At 39.7% G+C, this 16,578-nt stretch overlaps 2 protein-coding genes across 3 annotated transcripts in view; one reads left to right on the top strand and one right to left on the bottom strand.

Moving 5' to 3' along the window:
• Nucleotides 1–2,664, bottom strand: part of clcn1a (chloride channel, voltage-sensitive 1a) — a 30,658-nt gene extending 27,994 nt beyond the window's left edge. Inside the window, exon 1 of the mRNA XM_070921399.1 lies at nt 2,515–2,664. Coding sequence (XP_070777500.1) covers nt 2,515–2,622 — 108 coding nt within the window. The 5' untranslated portion in view covers nt 2,623–2,664. The remainder of the gene's footprint in view (nt 1–2,514) is intronic.
• Nucleotides 2,665–5,001: 2,337 nt separating this feature from the next.
• Nucleotides 5,002–14,967, top strand: styk1a (serine/threonine/tyrosine kinase 1a). Of its 2 annotated transcripts, XM_070922000.1 has the most exons (10): nt 5,002–5,211; nt 7,514–7,569; nt 9,795–9,998; nt 10,146–10,382; nt 10,758–10,939; nt 11,549–11,623; nt 12,111–12,325; nt 12,773–12,813; nt 13,037–13,133; nt 13,684–14,967. In XM_070922000.1, the coding sequence occupies exons 2-10, from the start codon at nt 7,515–7,517 to the stop codon at nt 13,877–13,879; spliced, it is 1,302 nt and encodes a 433-aa protein (XP_070778101.1). In that variant the 5' UTR covers nt 5,002–5,211; nt 7,514; the 3' UTR covers nt 13,880–14,967. The 2 variants fall into 2 exon arrangements, with proteins under 2 accessions (XP_070778101.1, XP_070778102.1); XM_070922001.1 differs by lacking the exon at nt 7,514–7,569.
• Nucleotides 14,968–16,578: the final 1,611 nt, after the last annotated feature.

Raw genomic sequence — 16,578 nt, 5'->3', positions numbered from 1 at the left:
CAGAGCTACATGTGTACCGCTGAATGTGAGCGCATGCCGTTATAAGCTTTCATCTGAAGTCAAACTTAATGCATATGAAGGTCTTCTAAAATAGAGAAGGGTTTAACTCCATACATTCTCCACATGACTGCCAACTCCCCGGTGATGTGCCCTGTCTTTGTAGCAGATTGCAGGGGGGGATTCTGATCACACAATGCACTAAAAATGCCAAAAAATAGAAAACAAAAAATGTGACATGACACTCCTGTTTATACTCAGAGCTTGGCAAAACTGCTTTCTCCTTTTATGCACCATGGGCATAGAATAAGCCGCAAAATAACATTACCTTAGAAGCACTCCCTTCTTTGAACAAACTGCCTTGAAGGAAACATGTTGTTGTTTTACATAATCCTTGACTTGAGGTGGAATGTGTTATGGATATCGCTGGTAAGGCCTGTATGTCTCTATTCTTTCAGTATTTGTTTTTGTGTTGTTTTTATGTATTGTTTGTTCTAACATGTGAAAGTGTTTTTTTTTTATGTGAAACTGCTTGTGCTGCCGTCTTGACCAGGACTCCCTGGAAGAAGACATCTTATATCTCAACGAGACCTTCCTGGTTACATAAAGGATAAATAAAAATAAAACAAAAAATAATGGCCCTGCTCCCATGACTGACAGCGTAAACATAAGGGTTACCTCAGCCTTCAAAAGCGCACACACACACACACACACACACACACACACGCACACACACACACACACACACACACACACACACACACACACACACACACACACAGGTTAGATGACTTTGCACTTCCTGGACTACCCACAGGCATAGGGTTTCAACAACCATTAAATCCTATAGGTCACCATAATCACAAGCCCTCACATACCAGCCAATCAACACCGCAGAGGCTCTGCGGCTGTATGGAGTAGTCTTCGAGGATTCTTCAGTGGAATACACCTTTATTTCAGAATGAGTCATCATTCTCAACAAATTGAGTGTTTCAGGGTTTAAGCATCATTTCTGTATTTCTAAGATGAACTTTGCAGGATTGCAAAATGCTAAACTTTACTTGAATGAAGGATCAAATATTCAAGAGTTTTTAGTGTAAGAGATGTAACAACATTAGGCTACATAGCTTCATATCAAACATACAAAAATAGTCCAATTATATGTCAAAGCAATTCAGAAATTGTAACTGGTCTCAAATGTTTTTTAAGAGTCCAAAGTAATCTGTGATTCTGATGTTCACGATTACACTTTATTGATTTTGTTTTGCATTGGGGAGGACTTTGTATAAGCCCCTTGGCTTCCCTCCTCATATATCAACTGAGCTCTATTATTGTATGTCTTTAACCACATAAACATAAATTGTGTGAAGATATAAAGACTTAAGTAAAGTACCCTTGACCAATGATTATGAATATTAAAAACAAAACAATTACCCAATAGACCAAATTAGTATTCATCCTGGATTAAATAAAAAACAGAACAAAATCTGGTGTCAAAATATTTTGTGCTCGGCACCAGAGGACCCTGTTTAATGTAAACGGTGTACTCATAATAAGGAATTATTTCAGGGCTAATGTATCACATTGCATCACAACCTACAAGTTATTAAACGTAACAAGCTATTTTTTGGGTCTCTCAATGTACATCCCAAAACAACTCTGAGAACATTCAGGGTTATATGACAGAACACCCAAAAGCCATGATGAAAATCCTCCAGATGTTCTGAGACACCCTTCACACCGCCTTGTCCCAAAACATACATGTAACCACATGAATGGTGAAGATTAACACCACTGCAAATGCATGATCAGGTTTCCTCTCTTTGGAACACACATGGACAAGCACCCAGCACACACAATGCACACATTCAGCAGATGGACACAGATGGACATACAAGGACACATGTACTGTACTTACACTTTCACACATACAAACATACTGTGTTACTCATATCACAGAGGTCCTTCCTACATGTGTTAAGACCAACCAGGGCTTAAGAAACGAGGCGCAGAAAGGGAAGCAAACAGGTGGCCACTAGAGAAAGAGGGGAAACAGCAAGACAGCGTCAAAGTGTGTATGTGCATGTGTGAGTGTGCATGCCAAGATCAGGGGTGAAGGAGGTGCACAGTGTCTAAGCACCTGTTACGTGACCATGTGCGTGACCCTGTTGTTATACATCAGCTAATTGGTCTTCACCATGTCTAGAACTCACTCTCTCTCTCACACACACACACACACACACACACACACACACACAGTATGTGGCTCATTCACAGGCACACACACACAATAAGATAAACAGGCTCCATCCATGCACATGTAGTTTGCACTGCCAATACAGGTGCGTCATGCAAGAATGACATGAGTGATTGAGGGAAAGAAACTGCAGAAACACAACAAAGAGAAATAACCGTGACAGAGACCGGCTGACGTAGAGAGAGAGGGACAGATGGACACAGAAAGACAGAAGGCACAACAGATAGAGAAAGAATAAGAGGAACGAGAGAGACACTGACCAGGGTTTGCTTGTATCTCAGAGCCTTCCTTTCCGACGCATCTGCGGCCATTGACACACTGTCACTGACCCAAAAATAAACCCACCCGCTCACCGTCTGCCTCAGCATTACCAGGACTGCGCTGGACGCCCAGCCAGAACGCTCGCACACACACACACGCACACACACACACACACACACACAAATGCTACATTGGCACACAGGGATAGACATACACATGCATGGATACCCACACAAACACACACACACACTCTCACACATATACTGACATGGTGTAAACTAGATCCAGCTGGGGTTACCCCCCCCCCCCCATGGCTCCAAGCTAACTGCCCACCCCTATGAAGTTAAGTCAGCAGTCAACAAGAAAGACTAAATGCCAGAAAGTTCAAAGTGACTCAAAATACTCTACCAAACACTTATTGTTCAACATTTAGAGACATGGGGCGGCCGGGTGGTCACTGCTGTAAAGACCTGGATCAATCCACGGCAGCACAGCTTCTGGCTTGTCCAGGACCTGCAACAAACACAACTACACTGTTTGCTTATGGGAAGCCACTAAGGTATAATTTCTTTGTTGTTGCACTAGCAACTCCTACTGGCTGGTCAGAGCACCTGTGTGGAAAGGGGTGGGATTTGAGGAGCAGCGTAAACCTCTGTGTGTTTTATTCCCTTTCAGAGAAGCTCCTGCTAGCAGGTGAAAACACTGGTGACTTTGAGCTTATCAGAGGAAACACATGGCAGTGTACAGTTAACACAGTGTCCCTGTCAGAAAATACCATTTCTACTAAAAGAATTCCTAGTTTTCATACAGGCGACCCAGCGCCATCAGTGTTTCCCATACATTGATATATTTGTGTCGGCCAGCCACAATATAAATACTGACTACCACATGTTGATTTTCTTTTTTTAAATATTTAAAAAGGGTAAAATTTTATTTCACATTAGAGTTGCATGCAGCGCATTGATTTGCTCGGCCACTCCTTGCCCCGCTCTCTAGTCAGTATTGACTGCTCATGCAAATGGTTAACGTTTATGCTAATTATTTTAACTGTCACTGACTCATGGGTGTATGTGGGACATTCACACAGAGAGGGAGAGAGAGCCATGATAACATGCAAACTAGGGAGAGAAGGGGAGAGCCTGAATCTCCTGGAAGAGAAGGAGTTCACACAACAATACAGTGAGAGGATCAAGAATGTTTCGAACCAGAGCAACCACTGTAGTTGCAGTGGCTTCCTAAAGGAACATTTAATATTACAAATGGCAACAAACCAGAACTGGCTGCTGTGACATTGAAATCTGTGGTCTTTGTAGGATGATTATACAGGTAACCTCAAGGTCACTTCAGTGACGTTTCACACAAAAGCTCCATTAATCTAGTGAAAACATTTAGTTCTAGCTGGACGAGGATCAATATGGTGGCTATGTTGAAACCTGACCAAAGTGCTTTCAGTGTCTGTGGGTGTGTCAGCACAGCAGCTTGACTTAAGGGAAGAAGGTGGAGGTGACCCAGCAGGTGAAAAGTCATGATTATTTACCATCAGTACTGACCAGAAACACACACACACACGCACACACACACACACACACACACACACACACACACACACACACACACACACACACACACCTTTCAGCTCAAATAAAAGTGATAAGTGCATTGGAGTCGGGTTTTTTTAACATCTTGCCAGCATGAACAGGGTAAATAAACCACTGAAAACTGTTGCTACTGTTTCAATAAAATAGCAGCTTCCTTAACCACTTCCTAATAACGTTTAAAAAACTCTCTTTTAGTCTTTAGTGAATTACAGTGTGTCTGAGGGACAGAGATGAGGCCAAGTCTGTGATCACAGAGGTCATTATTTTAATCGTTTGATTAAAGCAGACGCACGTAAACTTCAAACTCTAGGCCACACATTTAGGACAATGTGTGAAAATTTGTTAACACTGAGAATACAGAATAAGAGTAAGCAGACAAGTCTAATAATATCAAGACAATTTCCTTAACATTTTCCCCTTTGTTACCCCAGGGGATTCTTCTTTCTAAGTTTCCAGGGGCAAAGCAAACACGAGAACACAGCTGTTTCCATTCCTGAGCTGTTTCAGCCAATTCTATACGCTACATTACAGTGCATTCCTTTGTTTGGATCGAGGTTCTTCAGCCATTACAAGATACAACATTAAACGCATCATGGGTGACATCATGTCCCCCACCTCGTGACCCTAAGTTTGTCAAGTTGACAAATACAGCCAGCTGTCTGGAAACTCGACACACACAAACACACACTAACAGTGACACACAAATACATGCACACAGATAATAGAATATTGACTGCAAGGTGTGTGCAGGTGATAAGGTGACAAGGAAAAAGTGTTGGTGTGGTGGGTGTGGCCGACCTGAGAGAGAGAGAGAGAGAGAGAGAGAGAGAGAGAGAGAGCGACGTGAGGAAAGACAAGTGAGAACACACCGTGCTGGTGACAGCAAAATAGAAACATCACCGATATCTTCAATGGGAATGTGTCTGCCTGTGGATATCACTATATACTGCCGACCGACTACAAAAACATGCAAACTGAGAAGGTGGACTTGAATTTGTCTCATAACTTGACACTTATGTGGCTTGGAGGGACAGCAAACTACATGTTTTGAACACGAGGAGCAGTTTGACACCTGAACAGTCCCACAGACCTGGCCAGGTAAGATGGAAAAAAAACTGAAATTAAAAACTGTGTGATTGAAACTCCACATTTCTACTGAAATGTTACATCACAACATGTGTTCATTCAAACGTGGGTCTCCTATTCACACATACAGTAGTCTGTGTACTGTAATATACTCTCTCTTGTGTCCACAAGTGCTGTATGTGTGCATTATTTTGTGTGAAAGAAATACACATTTTGTATGTGTGAGTAGATGATATCACTATATAACTTTCACATTTCTGGTATGATCTTATGTGACACATTTAATGAAACTGTGTTCTGACACCTTTTTGTTTGTGTGTGCATTTAAACACATATGTCTGTGTGTCTTTAACAGCATATTTCAGTGTCTGTTCTCGTGGTGTGTGTGTGTGTGTTAGTCTTTTGTTGAGCATACAGGTATGTGTTGATGCAGGAGTTATTGTGAATGTGAATGGGAGACAACAATGCAGACAAACTGGTTCAGTGACATCCAGCCTTTCTAAAGGGTAGAGGACAGTCTCAGTGTTTTGTCTTCAAAAATGCTTATTACGTACCCGTGTGACTTTGTAAGGGTGTGCGTATGTATGAGTTGCCATGCTCTGTCAGGTGAGGATGACGCTGCATTATTAACACACTTGGTACCTGTGCTGTAATGTACATCTTCACTCTGATGCTAATAATACCAGTACATCACCACAACACAATTGGATTATAAATTTATAAATAGATTTTACAAGAGAGCAAACAGGTTTTAGTATGTCTGTCTCTGTGTTTTCTTTCTTAATGTCACAGAGCACTTTGATATTTGCCCAGGTTGATAACATTTATTAATTTCTAACACTGGTTGATTATCTGTTAGCTTGACCTCATTTCTATTTCTTCATCAACTGTGTATTAGGACTACCAAAGGTTAGGGGGGAGGCTACCTGTAAAGAACAAATACTGATGTGAACACCTGAATCTCTGACAAGCCATGTTTTGATTCTGCCGTGGCGACAGAGAAACCTCCCTCTGGGGTACATTTGTTAAAGAAATTAGATGGACAGGAAGTAGTGTAACCCTCAAACCTAAATGGGTGTCCTTAATTTTTTGAATATGTGATTCATTAAAGGTGTAAAATATGGTTATTTGAAAAGTCCTGGGGAACAAGATCAAATATACAGGATCAAATGTGTTCAGGGGAAATTTGCATACAAGCAGACAAACAGAAACCCTCTCATTCAGTACACACACTCACTTCCCCTGTAACTTCCAATTTATGTTTTTATGTATTTCACTTCCCTTGGTATTATTGTGTTCTGCCACTGAGTTTGCTTCACAGTTACTGTCTGTCTTTAATATTGTCATTTGTTGGTCAAGTTAGCGAAAACTGCTTATATAAGGATTAGTGAGGTTAAAATATAGACAACATGAGTTTCACAGGGTTTTCCTTCGTAGAGAAGTTTCTAAAATGTGACCATGTCAACAAAAGAAAAAAGTATTTCCTTTTTGTTACACACATCACTACCAATTGTACATGCAATAGAAGAATTACATGGTGACACTAGTTGAAAAGACAATTTAGCAGGATGATAGGCTCACGCTGATCATTCATATTTTAAAAATACCTTTTTTGAATTAGGACAAATAATGAAGAGAGGATCCCAGACTCTCTGAAGCTCACAACTAGAACATTTTACTGACAAACAAACTGATCAGCTACTCGTTATATTAAGGGGGTCATTTATACTGCATGGTGAAAAGAAAACTACTGATGTGAGGATTTGAAATAACAGTTCTAAGGAAATGTTAAGATACACTCTGTTGGGTATATCATCTGTGTGATTTGAGAAGTTTAATGGGCTGCTGAATGCCAGGTTATCCTTTCAAGGTTTTTATGGATTTTGGATCCCAGCTGAGCGATGGTAATGCTGATCTCTGCTCCTCTGTTATCTACAGTATGTAAGTGATAGCTGGTTAACTACACACATAGAAAACAACTCACAGAGCACTCCTTTTTATATTTGCCGTGCGAGTCAAGATAAAAAAGGTCATTTTATATTTGCTATGCAAGTATAGATAAAAAAAAGACCACAGTAAATATTTACAGTATTTTCTAAAAGTTGACCACTAATCGACATCCTTCTGGGTGTGTGCTCTGCTGTTTACTGGAACTTCACTGGTGGCTCTTAAAGCACAAACTCTGAACCAGCTACTACTGCATACAGAGTTATGAGAGAGGCATATCAGCTTAGGGGATTTAGGCTGGCTGCTGAGCAGAGGTAATGTTGATCTCTTCCTCCAGCTGATAGTAATGTCGATCTATCTTCTCCAGCATGTCATCCAACTCCACGGCCGATAATCTGTGTGCACCCGACGACAACCTCTGCAGTAAGGAACTCAACTGCCACTCTTCATCCGTCTCTTTCTCATCATCATCATCTCCCTTCCTATCCTTCCTCCTCAACTCGTCTCCTCTCATGTTATATTTCAGTATTTGGCAGCTCATGTTAGATCTACCTTTACAACAGCTCTGGGGAAATTAATGGGAAAATACAGGCTCAGCCTAATACTTCACATGGACAGTCTATACTATATATTTTGCCACTTCTGTCTCTCTTTTCACAGTCTCTGTTGCTTCCTCTACCATCTCTATCCTCCACTTTTCCTTCTACTTTATCCTTTTGGCCTTTTACTCTTTCACTATAACAGATTCCTTCCTTTATCTGTTATATTTTGCTTCCTCTATTATTGCCAGCCTCACATCAGCCAGCTGCCAGAGTTTTCCATTTCAATTTTTTTGAAAGGTTTTCTATCTATCATAATTTTTCAGTTCCCTGAAGTAAATACCAGCAGCTACCTAATTTTGGCTACAAACCTAGTTTATAAACAGTGAATGCTTTTGCTGAGGTCATGCGCCTACAAAAATGTCAAATCTTTAGTCATAATCACTCACAATATTGTTATAGAACAGTTCAGTTCTGTGTGTTTGTACACACACATAGCAGAAAAATGTAAGAAATAAAACGAGGTGTTAGGTCAACAAACATGACTACAATGTTGGACATTAGTCGTTTTGGAGGAGAGGTGTGTTCAAGTCCTTAATGAGAATGACATGAAATGATTTATGATATTCTGCAAAATCCCCACCACACCTAAGAATGTACCACAACCAGAACATGTTTACTCAAACCAGTGGCTTTACATTCCAGTTTCTTCTTTCTAACAACACTGGATTCACATCAGGATTTTAACAACAGGAGGTGTGTAAGATGATGGATTTGACAGCTACTGCAACAGCTAATATGCATTGTTAGTTAGTAATGTTATATAAGGGTCTGTTGGTCGACGCAGAGCATGGTAGTAAAAGGGTTGTCAGTGAAGGGTCAATGGAGGATAGACACAATTATAAATGATACAATGAAAGATATAAATGAAAGCAATAAAAATAATAAAATAAATACTGTGAAGTGAAGGAGTTAAAATGAATGTAATTTAATAATGGGCAAAACCTTGTGTTATCAGGAAAATATTTTATATTATTATATTAATATATAAATTATCTTATTTATATTATTTCCTGCTTAATAATGTGCCAATAAACCAGTTTCAGTTGTGTGGAAACTCTCCAGCACTGCTATCAAAAAAGTGGTTCAGTGGCTCAACAGGGAAATGAATGTAGTCAATCAGCACTGTCTGAATCTTTATTCTCTGAATGTCAATGCATGAGTCATCCTAGCACATCCGGGCAGGTCTTACTGTCCAATTACAGCCTAATTGCGTTATGTCGACAATGCAGCAGGACAAAAGTTGTTTCAATATCAGCCAAGTAAGGCAGAGGTAGTAAGCAATGCTATGAACTATGAAAATGACAAGCACCAGCATGATGTCCACATGAAATAAAATAACATGATTCAAGAGGTAGCTGTGAGTCCAAATATATGACGAGGCTATAACTAGATAGACAGTGTGAATTCCTGCAGTTCTCCAGTTTTTGACTGGAACCTGCTCATTTAAGTGCTGACATATCTGGATGATAATGAAATGAATCTGACTTAAAAGTTAAAATTATTTTCTTTGTCTAGCTTTGCAATAAACAGACCTTTAAAAATACAGAGTGAAGGTATTGATAGTTGCTGACATGTAGTAACATGCTTTGCTAAATAACAGTGTCATTTACAGCTATATATCAACATATCAACACTGTTGTAAATGGAGGATGATGTAATGTTACAACAGAACATGCTGTCAACACTTGAGAGATGCAACCTTTCTAACAGTTAATGTATTTATCCTGTCTAACCAGAACACTGAAACCAAACCTGCACAACCTCATGCTCACGTGTTTTTAGAAATTTCTATATTTGAACATCCCTCTGAGACACAAATACATGAACACAATTCACAAGAGGGTTGAAGACTGGAGGAGCATCTCTGTACTGTCCTAACTTAAGTAGAAGAAACAGGTGGTTAGGACATTCCCTGCTGTGTGGCAGTTTTCCTAATCAGACCAACTTGTCACTTTGCACACAAATGACCTAATACTCTGCAGTCTTGAACACGCATTGCCTCCTCTTGACTTGACATTTACACATGAACTTCTCTCTGACTCTCAGTCATAACAGAGTACGAGCAGGCGGTGATCATCGTCCCTACGCTGCTCCTCCTGGCCACCCTGGCCACCTTACTGGCGATGTGCTTAATGAGTTATTGTCCTGAACGGAAGCGGAAACGGACCACAGCCCCTCAACACTACCACAGCTCATCACACAGACACTCACAAAGGCACAGCCACAGACATCACCTACAGGGCATTGATGGTGAGCAAGAATGTATAAGTCTCTGTGTCTAGTTTTCATCTTATAGTTGTAATGTTTTTCATTGTAACTCAATTTTCCAAAGAACTAAACATACAGATGTATTGTTCTGCTCTGTTTCTATCTCTCTCTCTCTCTCTCTCTCAATAGCACCCCCAGGGCTAAACCCACTGGAACATGAAGAGCTGCCAATGTCAGTTCAACAAGTTCAGCAGAGTGTCAGGCCAACTCTGGCTGCAGTACCACAGATGTCCACAGACAGGCATCATGGAGCCTTCAGCCAGGTCACTGCCCTGCCACTGTCCTTCTCCATCAAGCCTGATGACACAGTCAGACTCTTCAGAGCCCACATGGACAACAGGGATGTCACCCTGAGAGTGCTGAAAGGTAAAGTGAGCTGTACAAAGCCAAGACACAGAGGTCCAACTGCGTATTGCATGTCCACTGAAGAAGTGCAGAGAAATGTTTTGTTTTGCTTTCTTGGCTTGGCTTCATATCAGAGCTTCAACAGTCTCAAATGGAGGGCCTTTTCAGTGATGTTCCACGTTCAAATACTATGAACAGTTAATGGCACAGAAGCCTTATTATTTGTCACTATTTACTTGATATAAAATCCTTATGAAAATAAAGCTAAACGTGCAGTACAGTAACTGTGTAAATGTGAAGCGAGGTGTCTTGAAAAAGAGGACACTGCTTCTCAGTGGAACTTCCCTGGTTAAATAAAAGTAAAAATGTTATTCTTTTATCTGACCTCTTCCCCAGAAACAGCAAACAGCAGAGAGAAGCAGCATTTTTTGGGTTTTGCTTCCTTCGTGTCAGGACTGGGGCCGCACCCCTTCCTACCTGCTTTGCTGGGAGTGGTTTCAGTGCAGTTGCCCCTAATGATGGTTGTGGAGGAGCTGCAGCACAGAGACCTGTTGGGGTTCCTGTGGAGATGTCGACAGGTACAGTAATCTATTAGTTACCGAAACGAAGAAAGATTATTCTGACTTTCAGAGACAGGTTTACAAACCAAAAGGTATGTGTTCATTTTAAAGACACTTTGAAATGTCTGTAAAACCAAGCCCTAAAGCAATTTAAAACCCTCAAATTGGAAAAGAAACATGTTAAGTAAATTTGTTATCCTCCAAAATCAATGGCACAGAGGTGGACTCTATGCTGTTCGACAGAGTTTAAATAGTAGGACAATTATTTGGTTTTCTCTAAACCCTGACCATGATTGTTAACATTGTGACTTTTAAAATATAGTGTGGTTAAACGAATGACAGCTCTTTGCCTTTTGGGGCAATATGTCCTACTGCTGAAAGAAAGACACCAGTATCCATAGTTACTTGACAGTGGCAGGTACATTATGTTCACCTACTTCTCAGACACAGGCCTACGAGCCTGACACACATATGGTTCGGTGTAGTAGCTGATTATGAATACAGACAGTTATATTACATAACATGAAAAGACAGGTCTGGTAAAGGCTACAATCAAACCGTAACAAGACTGACAAAAATATGAATATGTTTTCCCTTCTCTTCCTTCTCCTCCTCCTCTCACTGAAGAATAACTCAGAGTCTTCATGTGACATGACGGAGAAGAGGATCTTCACCATGGCAGGACAAGTGGCCTCTGCTCTGGTTGGTTAAACTGCTGTCTGTCTGTCCTTGTATCTGTCCACCAGTCTTTCTCACTGCTTTGTGGACCAATATGCTGTATTTGTGGGAATTTTGTGGGAGAGAGACCTCATTATGTCTCCTTGCTTATCTCCCAGTCTGCCTATATCCTAATTTATTTGGTGGCAAGCAAAAGTCTCTCTTTTTTATTTCTGTCCATCTCTCAGTTTTCCCCTAATTATAGAGCAAAAACAGTCTGAACAGTACCTTCACTCATCAGGTTATGCTTATGGTGTTGTGCTATCAGGTTAAACAAAATACAATGTGAATTCTGCAGAAGTGTGAATTGAGTTTTAACATTATAAATGTCAACGTCTGGTTGATGTTCGTATTGTTTTTTTTGAAGCATCCTTGTAGTGCTGAATTTTTCGACTACTCCACAGCTAAGTCCTAAAAGTCTGCATTTCCGGCATCCCTCTTATTACCCTGTCTTTATCTGAACATATTCAAGGAGTACCTGCACAGTCAGCGCTGCATCCATGGCAACGTGGGAGCTCGCAGCGTTCTGGTTGGTGGAGATCTGACAGCGAAGCTGTGGGGATTGGGCCCGGCCTACAGCAGGAGAATACAGGCCGATTCACTGGAGGAAGTAGAGGACATGCAGATGAAGAAGTGGCAGGCACCTGAAGTTCTGGGTCGAGGAGACGTCAGTCAGAGCAGTGATGTGTGAGTGTCCAAGCACTCTGTGAGAATATTAAAAAATGCAAAGAAGATGACTGAATATAAAACAGTTATTAAAGCTTGATTATTATCCCAGTTAATCTCAGGATGCTGAATGGCTTATCTATTTGAATTAATGTTTGTAATGAATTGTACATTTCACCACCAACATGAGATCAGCTTTTATATGTGATAAAAAAGAAAAAACACAAAGATTATAATCCTTTGATGTTTTAATCAGCCACTTCACATTTAACTAATTAACAATTTCTGTGTTTGAAAATGCATGCAAGTATTGCTTCCAGTGTCTCTACTTAATATTGGCATTTAACAGGGGATATAAAGTATGCATTTCTTTGTAAAGTATGTACAGTACAGTATACACTTAATCTGAAACCAAAATCCTATTCCCTTTATTGACATATTGCCATTCCCCAACTCTTTTTTTGACAGATGGTCCTTTGGTATCCTGCTCTATGAAATGGTCACATTGGGTGGGTGTTTCGAAATTCATACCTGACATATCTCCAAAAGACGTTCCTTATTTAATGAATCATAGAATTAGACTACATCTGAGTAAAATGTCAGAATGTTGATTATAATTGTCAGCAGAGAATAAATATGAACTCCCTTTGGGAGATAATACACAGTACACTAAGAGCCGCTGTGGTGGATGCTTGGACTCTAATCTAATATATAATACTCCCGTGTATACAGGTGACCCACCGTTTGCTCAGCTCATGGCGACTGAACTTCTGCAGTATCTACAAAGAGGAAAGCATCTCAAACGGCCAGCCACCTGCTCCAACTCACTGTAAGACACACAGCAGAAAACTGTTTTTATAATACTCCAATGTGTAAGGGTCTTTATCAGCCACAAATGATGATGAAACCTCACCACTGGCTCACACCATGCTGTGAAAGTTTTGATTTCCCACCATTGATAATGCCTCACGTGTGAAATTCATTTAGGAAGACTAGTTAGCTAGCAAACTAGCTAAGCTAGTTAGCTAGTAACCTAGCATAATGCTTGAGCTACTTGTTTCGTTGTCGTTGAACTTTAGCCAAGGCAAATTACAAATAATATGCTCTAAATATAACTCCCCTTTCAACCAAATCGCACTTATTTGTCAAATAAATAAAGTTGACGTTGTAGCGTTACTTAGCAAGATAAACTAACGGCGGATAACGGTGACGGTTAACAGTTGGAAGCTAACTTAGTTCAAACGGCAAACATCACCGCTCATGAAGAATAACACATCAGTAAAATGTTGTAATAACCTACTAACTATGTTTCTACAAAAGGTAAGATAATATATATATGTTATCCGCTGGGGTTTACAGTGTTGCACTCTGGTCCGCAGGTACTCCATCATCAGGTCCTGCTGCCACTGGAGCGCCCAGCAACGTTTCTCAATGTCGGAGCTTATTAGAAAACTTCAGGCGGGAGAGCAATCAGCCAATGGGAGGACAGCTCTCAGAGTGCCTGAACCACTGGACATCGAGAAATACCTCAGGGAGGCGGGATATGGAGAGAGGTATAATTACGCTGTGCTCTGATTGGCTGAGAGTGTCATCAGTCAGAACTTCAGCGGCGCTGTTGCTTTGGCCAGTAGATTGTCTTCTACACTAAAGACTGAAGACTGCTGCAAGAATGAAGAATTTATGAAGAACTTTATCAGAAAAATGCACATTATAATTAATTGTTGTTTATAAAACACATTTTTTGTTTTATACTCTACACCTCAAAAGGCATTATATGTTCAAATAATAATATATGGATTGTAAATATTTCTTTTCCTGTAAACTATAGCTATGGTCATCTAAAAGACTAATATAATGAAAGAAAACAATGCACTTTTCAATTGTAACAAAAACGTCTATATGTACAAAGTTTCTCAAAGGCAAACAGCAGAGGCGAGGGGACGCACTGCACAGCAGTATGAAGAGACCATAATATAAAACTAGGGCTCTCTCCTTTCCATGTCTCAATATCAAATGAGGATGCTGACTTGTTTTGCATCATTACAACACAGAGTTAGAGTTAGCATGGTGCCATGTATTCAATGCATATTCAACACTCTTGGGTTATTTGTCATTATTAAACTCCTGGAATGAATGTTAATTAGCTACCAAACCAGATAAACCAATAACATCTGCCAGTGACTGTTGTCATCAACCATATTCTGTAACCTGAACAGTGTTTCCCCTTGTCTTAAAATGAACCAAACCTTTGCTCTGACCCTAACAGATCATCTCTGTGACACTTAATACAACAATGAAACCTAATCAAGGACTGAGGTTCTGATTGAGGTCTGAGAAGTCTCAGAATATAGAGTAACAGCTGGCCCTAAATTTAAAGCTTGACAGCCTGCAGTAACAGTGACTAAAGACAATGGGGCATAGCAGATAGAGAACTTTAAACATTGCAATACTTACTAAATGACCCTGTTTGCTAAAAGAAACCTTGCCCTATAAACCTCTAATGGTCTGTTGTTAAACAGAGAATGGTGCATATTGAAAGCAATCCATGCAAAGCCTGACATACAAATATAAGATAAAGTTATATAAAGTTAATCATAGGTGACCTTTGTAGGTCAGTTCAGTTCCATGTCAAAAATAAAAACACAGGCATCACAGTTTTAAAACAGTTCCTTGATTATTTATTTGCATGATAGTATTGTTAGCCTCTCCACATCAAACTCAGTCCCTCCAAGATTTTGCAGTTTTTCTGATTATTGCAAGCAAATACATTTTGATTCTGAAGTAGCTTCTTTATATAAAAAAAAAAGGGGGGGGCCTTTTGCAGAATCCACAATTATTTTGGGAGAAAAGTGCTACTTTTGGGAGGCAATTACAAATGTTACACCGGTAATCACTGCAGAACTGTAATGATTCGACTAAGAAATTGTGGCTCTCATCACTTATAATGTAGTACAAGTGCTGAATTTTGGTCTTCACAATATGCCGAGGGACCTGCAGATTTAAAAACTCCAAAATCCTGGGGCAACTACAACATATAAACACACAGCTATCAAAGATTATTATCCTTGTTGAAAGAAAATACTGTAACAGCCACAGTCACTAACAATAAAGCCAAAGATAGCTAGCTAGAAAGGTAAATACTGTTGGTAGTTACACACTATGTGACAAAGCTATGAGGAAGACAGCAAGTTTCCTTGATCAAGGTAGCTACTATTCAGTCACACTTTTTGGGAAAGGCAACAGATGTCATTGCTTGAAATAACAATTGTAAAAAAGTAAGCACTAATATAAAAAACAAGGAATGATATGAAAAGCAGTTAAAAAACAGACAATCCTCATCTAAACCTATTGTAGAGACTAGTGAGAAAGGCCACAAGGTTCACAGAGAGATAACATGAGAAAACTCCTACAGTAAAAAGCTTTAAACAAGGCAGTCCAGCAAACAAATGTGCATTTAAATATAAAGGCAAATTTTACACTTATTACAGTATAGTTTAAGGTTTTCTCATTCACACACTCATTCATTCAGGTATGATTTTTATTCATCCATCCTAAACGTAGGTCCAGATGTGGCTGCCAGCCTATTTTTCTTCTCGGACTTTCCGGTTTTGTTCATGAATGCAGCTTAAAGATACTTCAAATTAACAGCTTATCTTCACATTTGCCGCTTCCTTTCATTCTTCATCTGTTTCAGCATTTCTTTTGAACTTTATGGTACTTCACAAAATCAAGCCCACGACGTTACCCTTCACTCATACACATACTTCTGTATAGATCAGGAGCAGCTGGTTGTACCCTTTGAAAAAAGTGACAATCTTGAAATTGCCTGACTAAAAAACCGAAAATAGTCACAGATTATAGTCCCTTTTAAGAGTAGAGTCAACAAAAAGTCCTCCATTAAAAAACTTAAAAAGGCTGGATCTCCTAGAGATACTGAGTGAAAAATGTTGAATGTGAAAACAGTTTTGGAAAAACATTTTGCAGTAGTGTCTGTTGATGTGCTCTGTATGTAAAAATAGTGTAGAGATGTGAGAAAACTATATCCAACATCAGTATTTTTTGCCTCACTTGAAGTATGAAATATTCTCTGAACCTTGAGGGATTCAAGTTTCATTTGGACTCTGGTCCAGCATTTCTGCAGCCAGTACCCTGTACTTTAACTACCTATACCCTGTAAATTGTAGAATAGGCCACTTCCAAAACAAAAGTGCCACCATTTAAAAATGATGATGCCTATTCTTACAAAATGATTATAATTTACGAGTACAAGTTTT

The sequence above is a fragment of the Enoplosus armatus genome, chromosome 16, assembly GCF_043641665.1.
Source record: "Enoplosus armatus isolate fEnoArm2 chromosome 16, fEnoArm2.hap1, whole genome shotgun sequence".
NCBI lineage: Eukaryota > Metazoa > Chordata > Actinopteri > Centrarchiformes > Enoplosidae > Enoplosus > Enoplosus armatus.
This window is presented reverse-complemented; position numbering and strand designations above follow the sequence as displayed.

Excerpts from the sequence above, each read along its gene's own strand:
- styk1a (XM_070922000.1), top strand. The coding sequence starts at position 7,515 with ATGTCATCCAACTCCACGGCCGATAATCTGTGTGCACCCGACGACAAC. Across the intron at positions 9,999-10,145 it reads TCACCTACAGGGCATTGATG|CACCCCCAGGGCTAAACCCA; the intron begins GTGAGCAAGAAT and ends CTCTCTCAATAG. Across the intron at positions 12,814-13,036 it reads CTATGAAATGGTCACATTGG|GTGACCCACCGTTTGCTCAG; the intron begins GTGGGTGTTTCG and ends CCGTGTATACAG.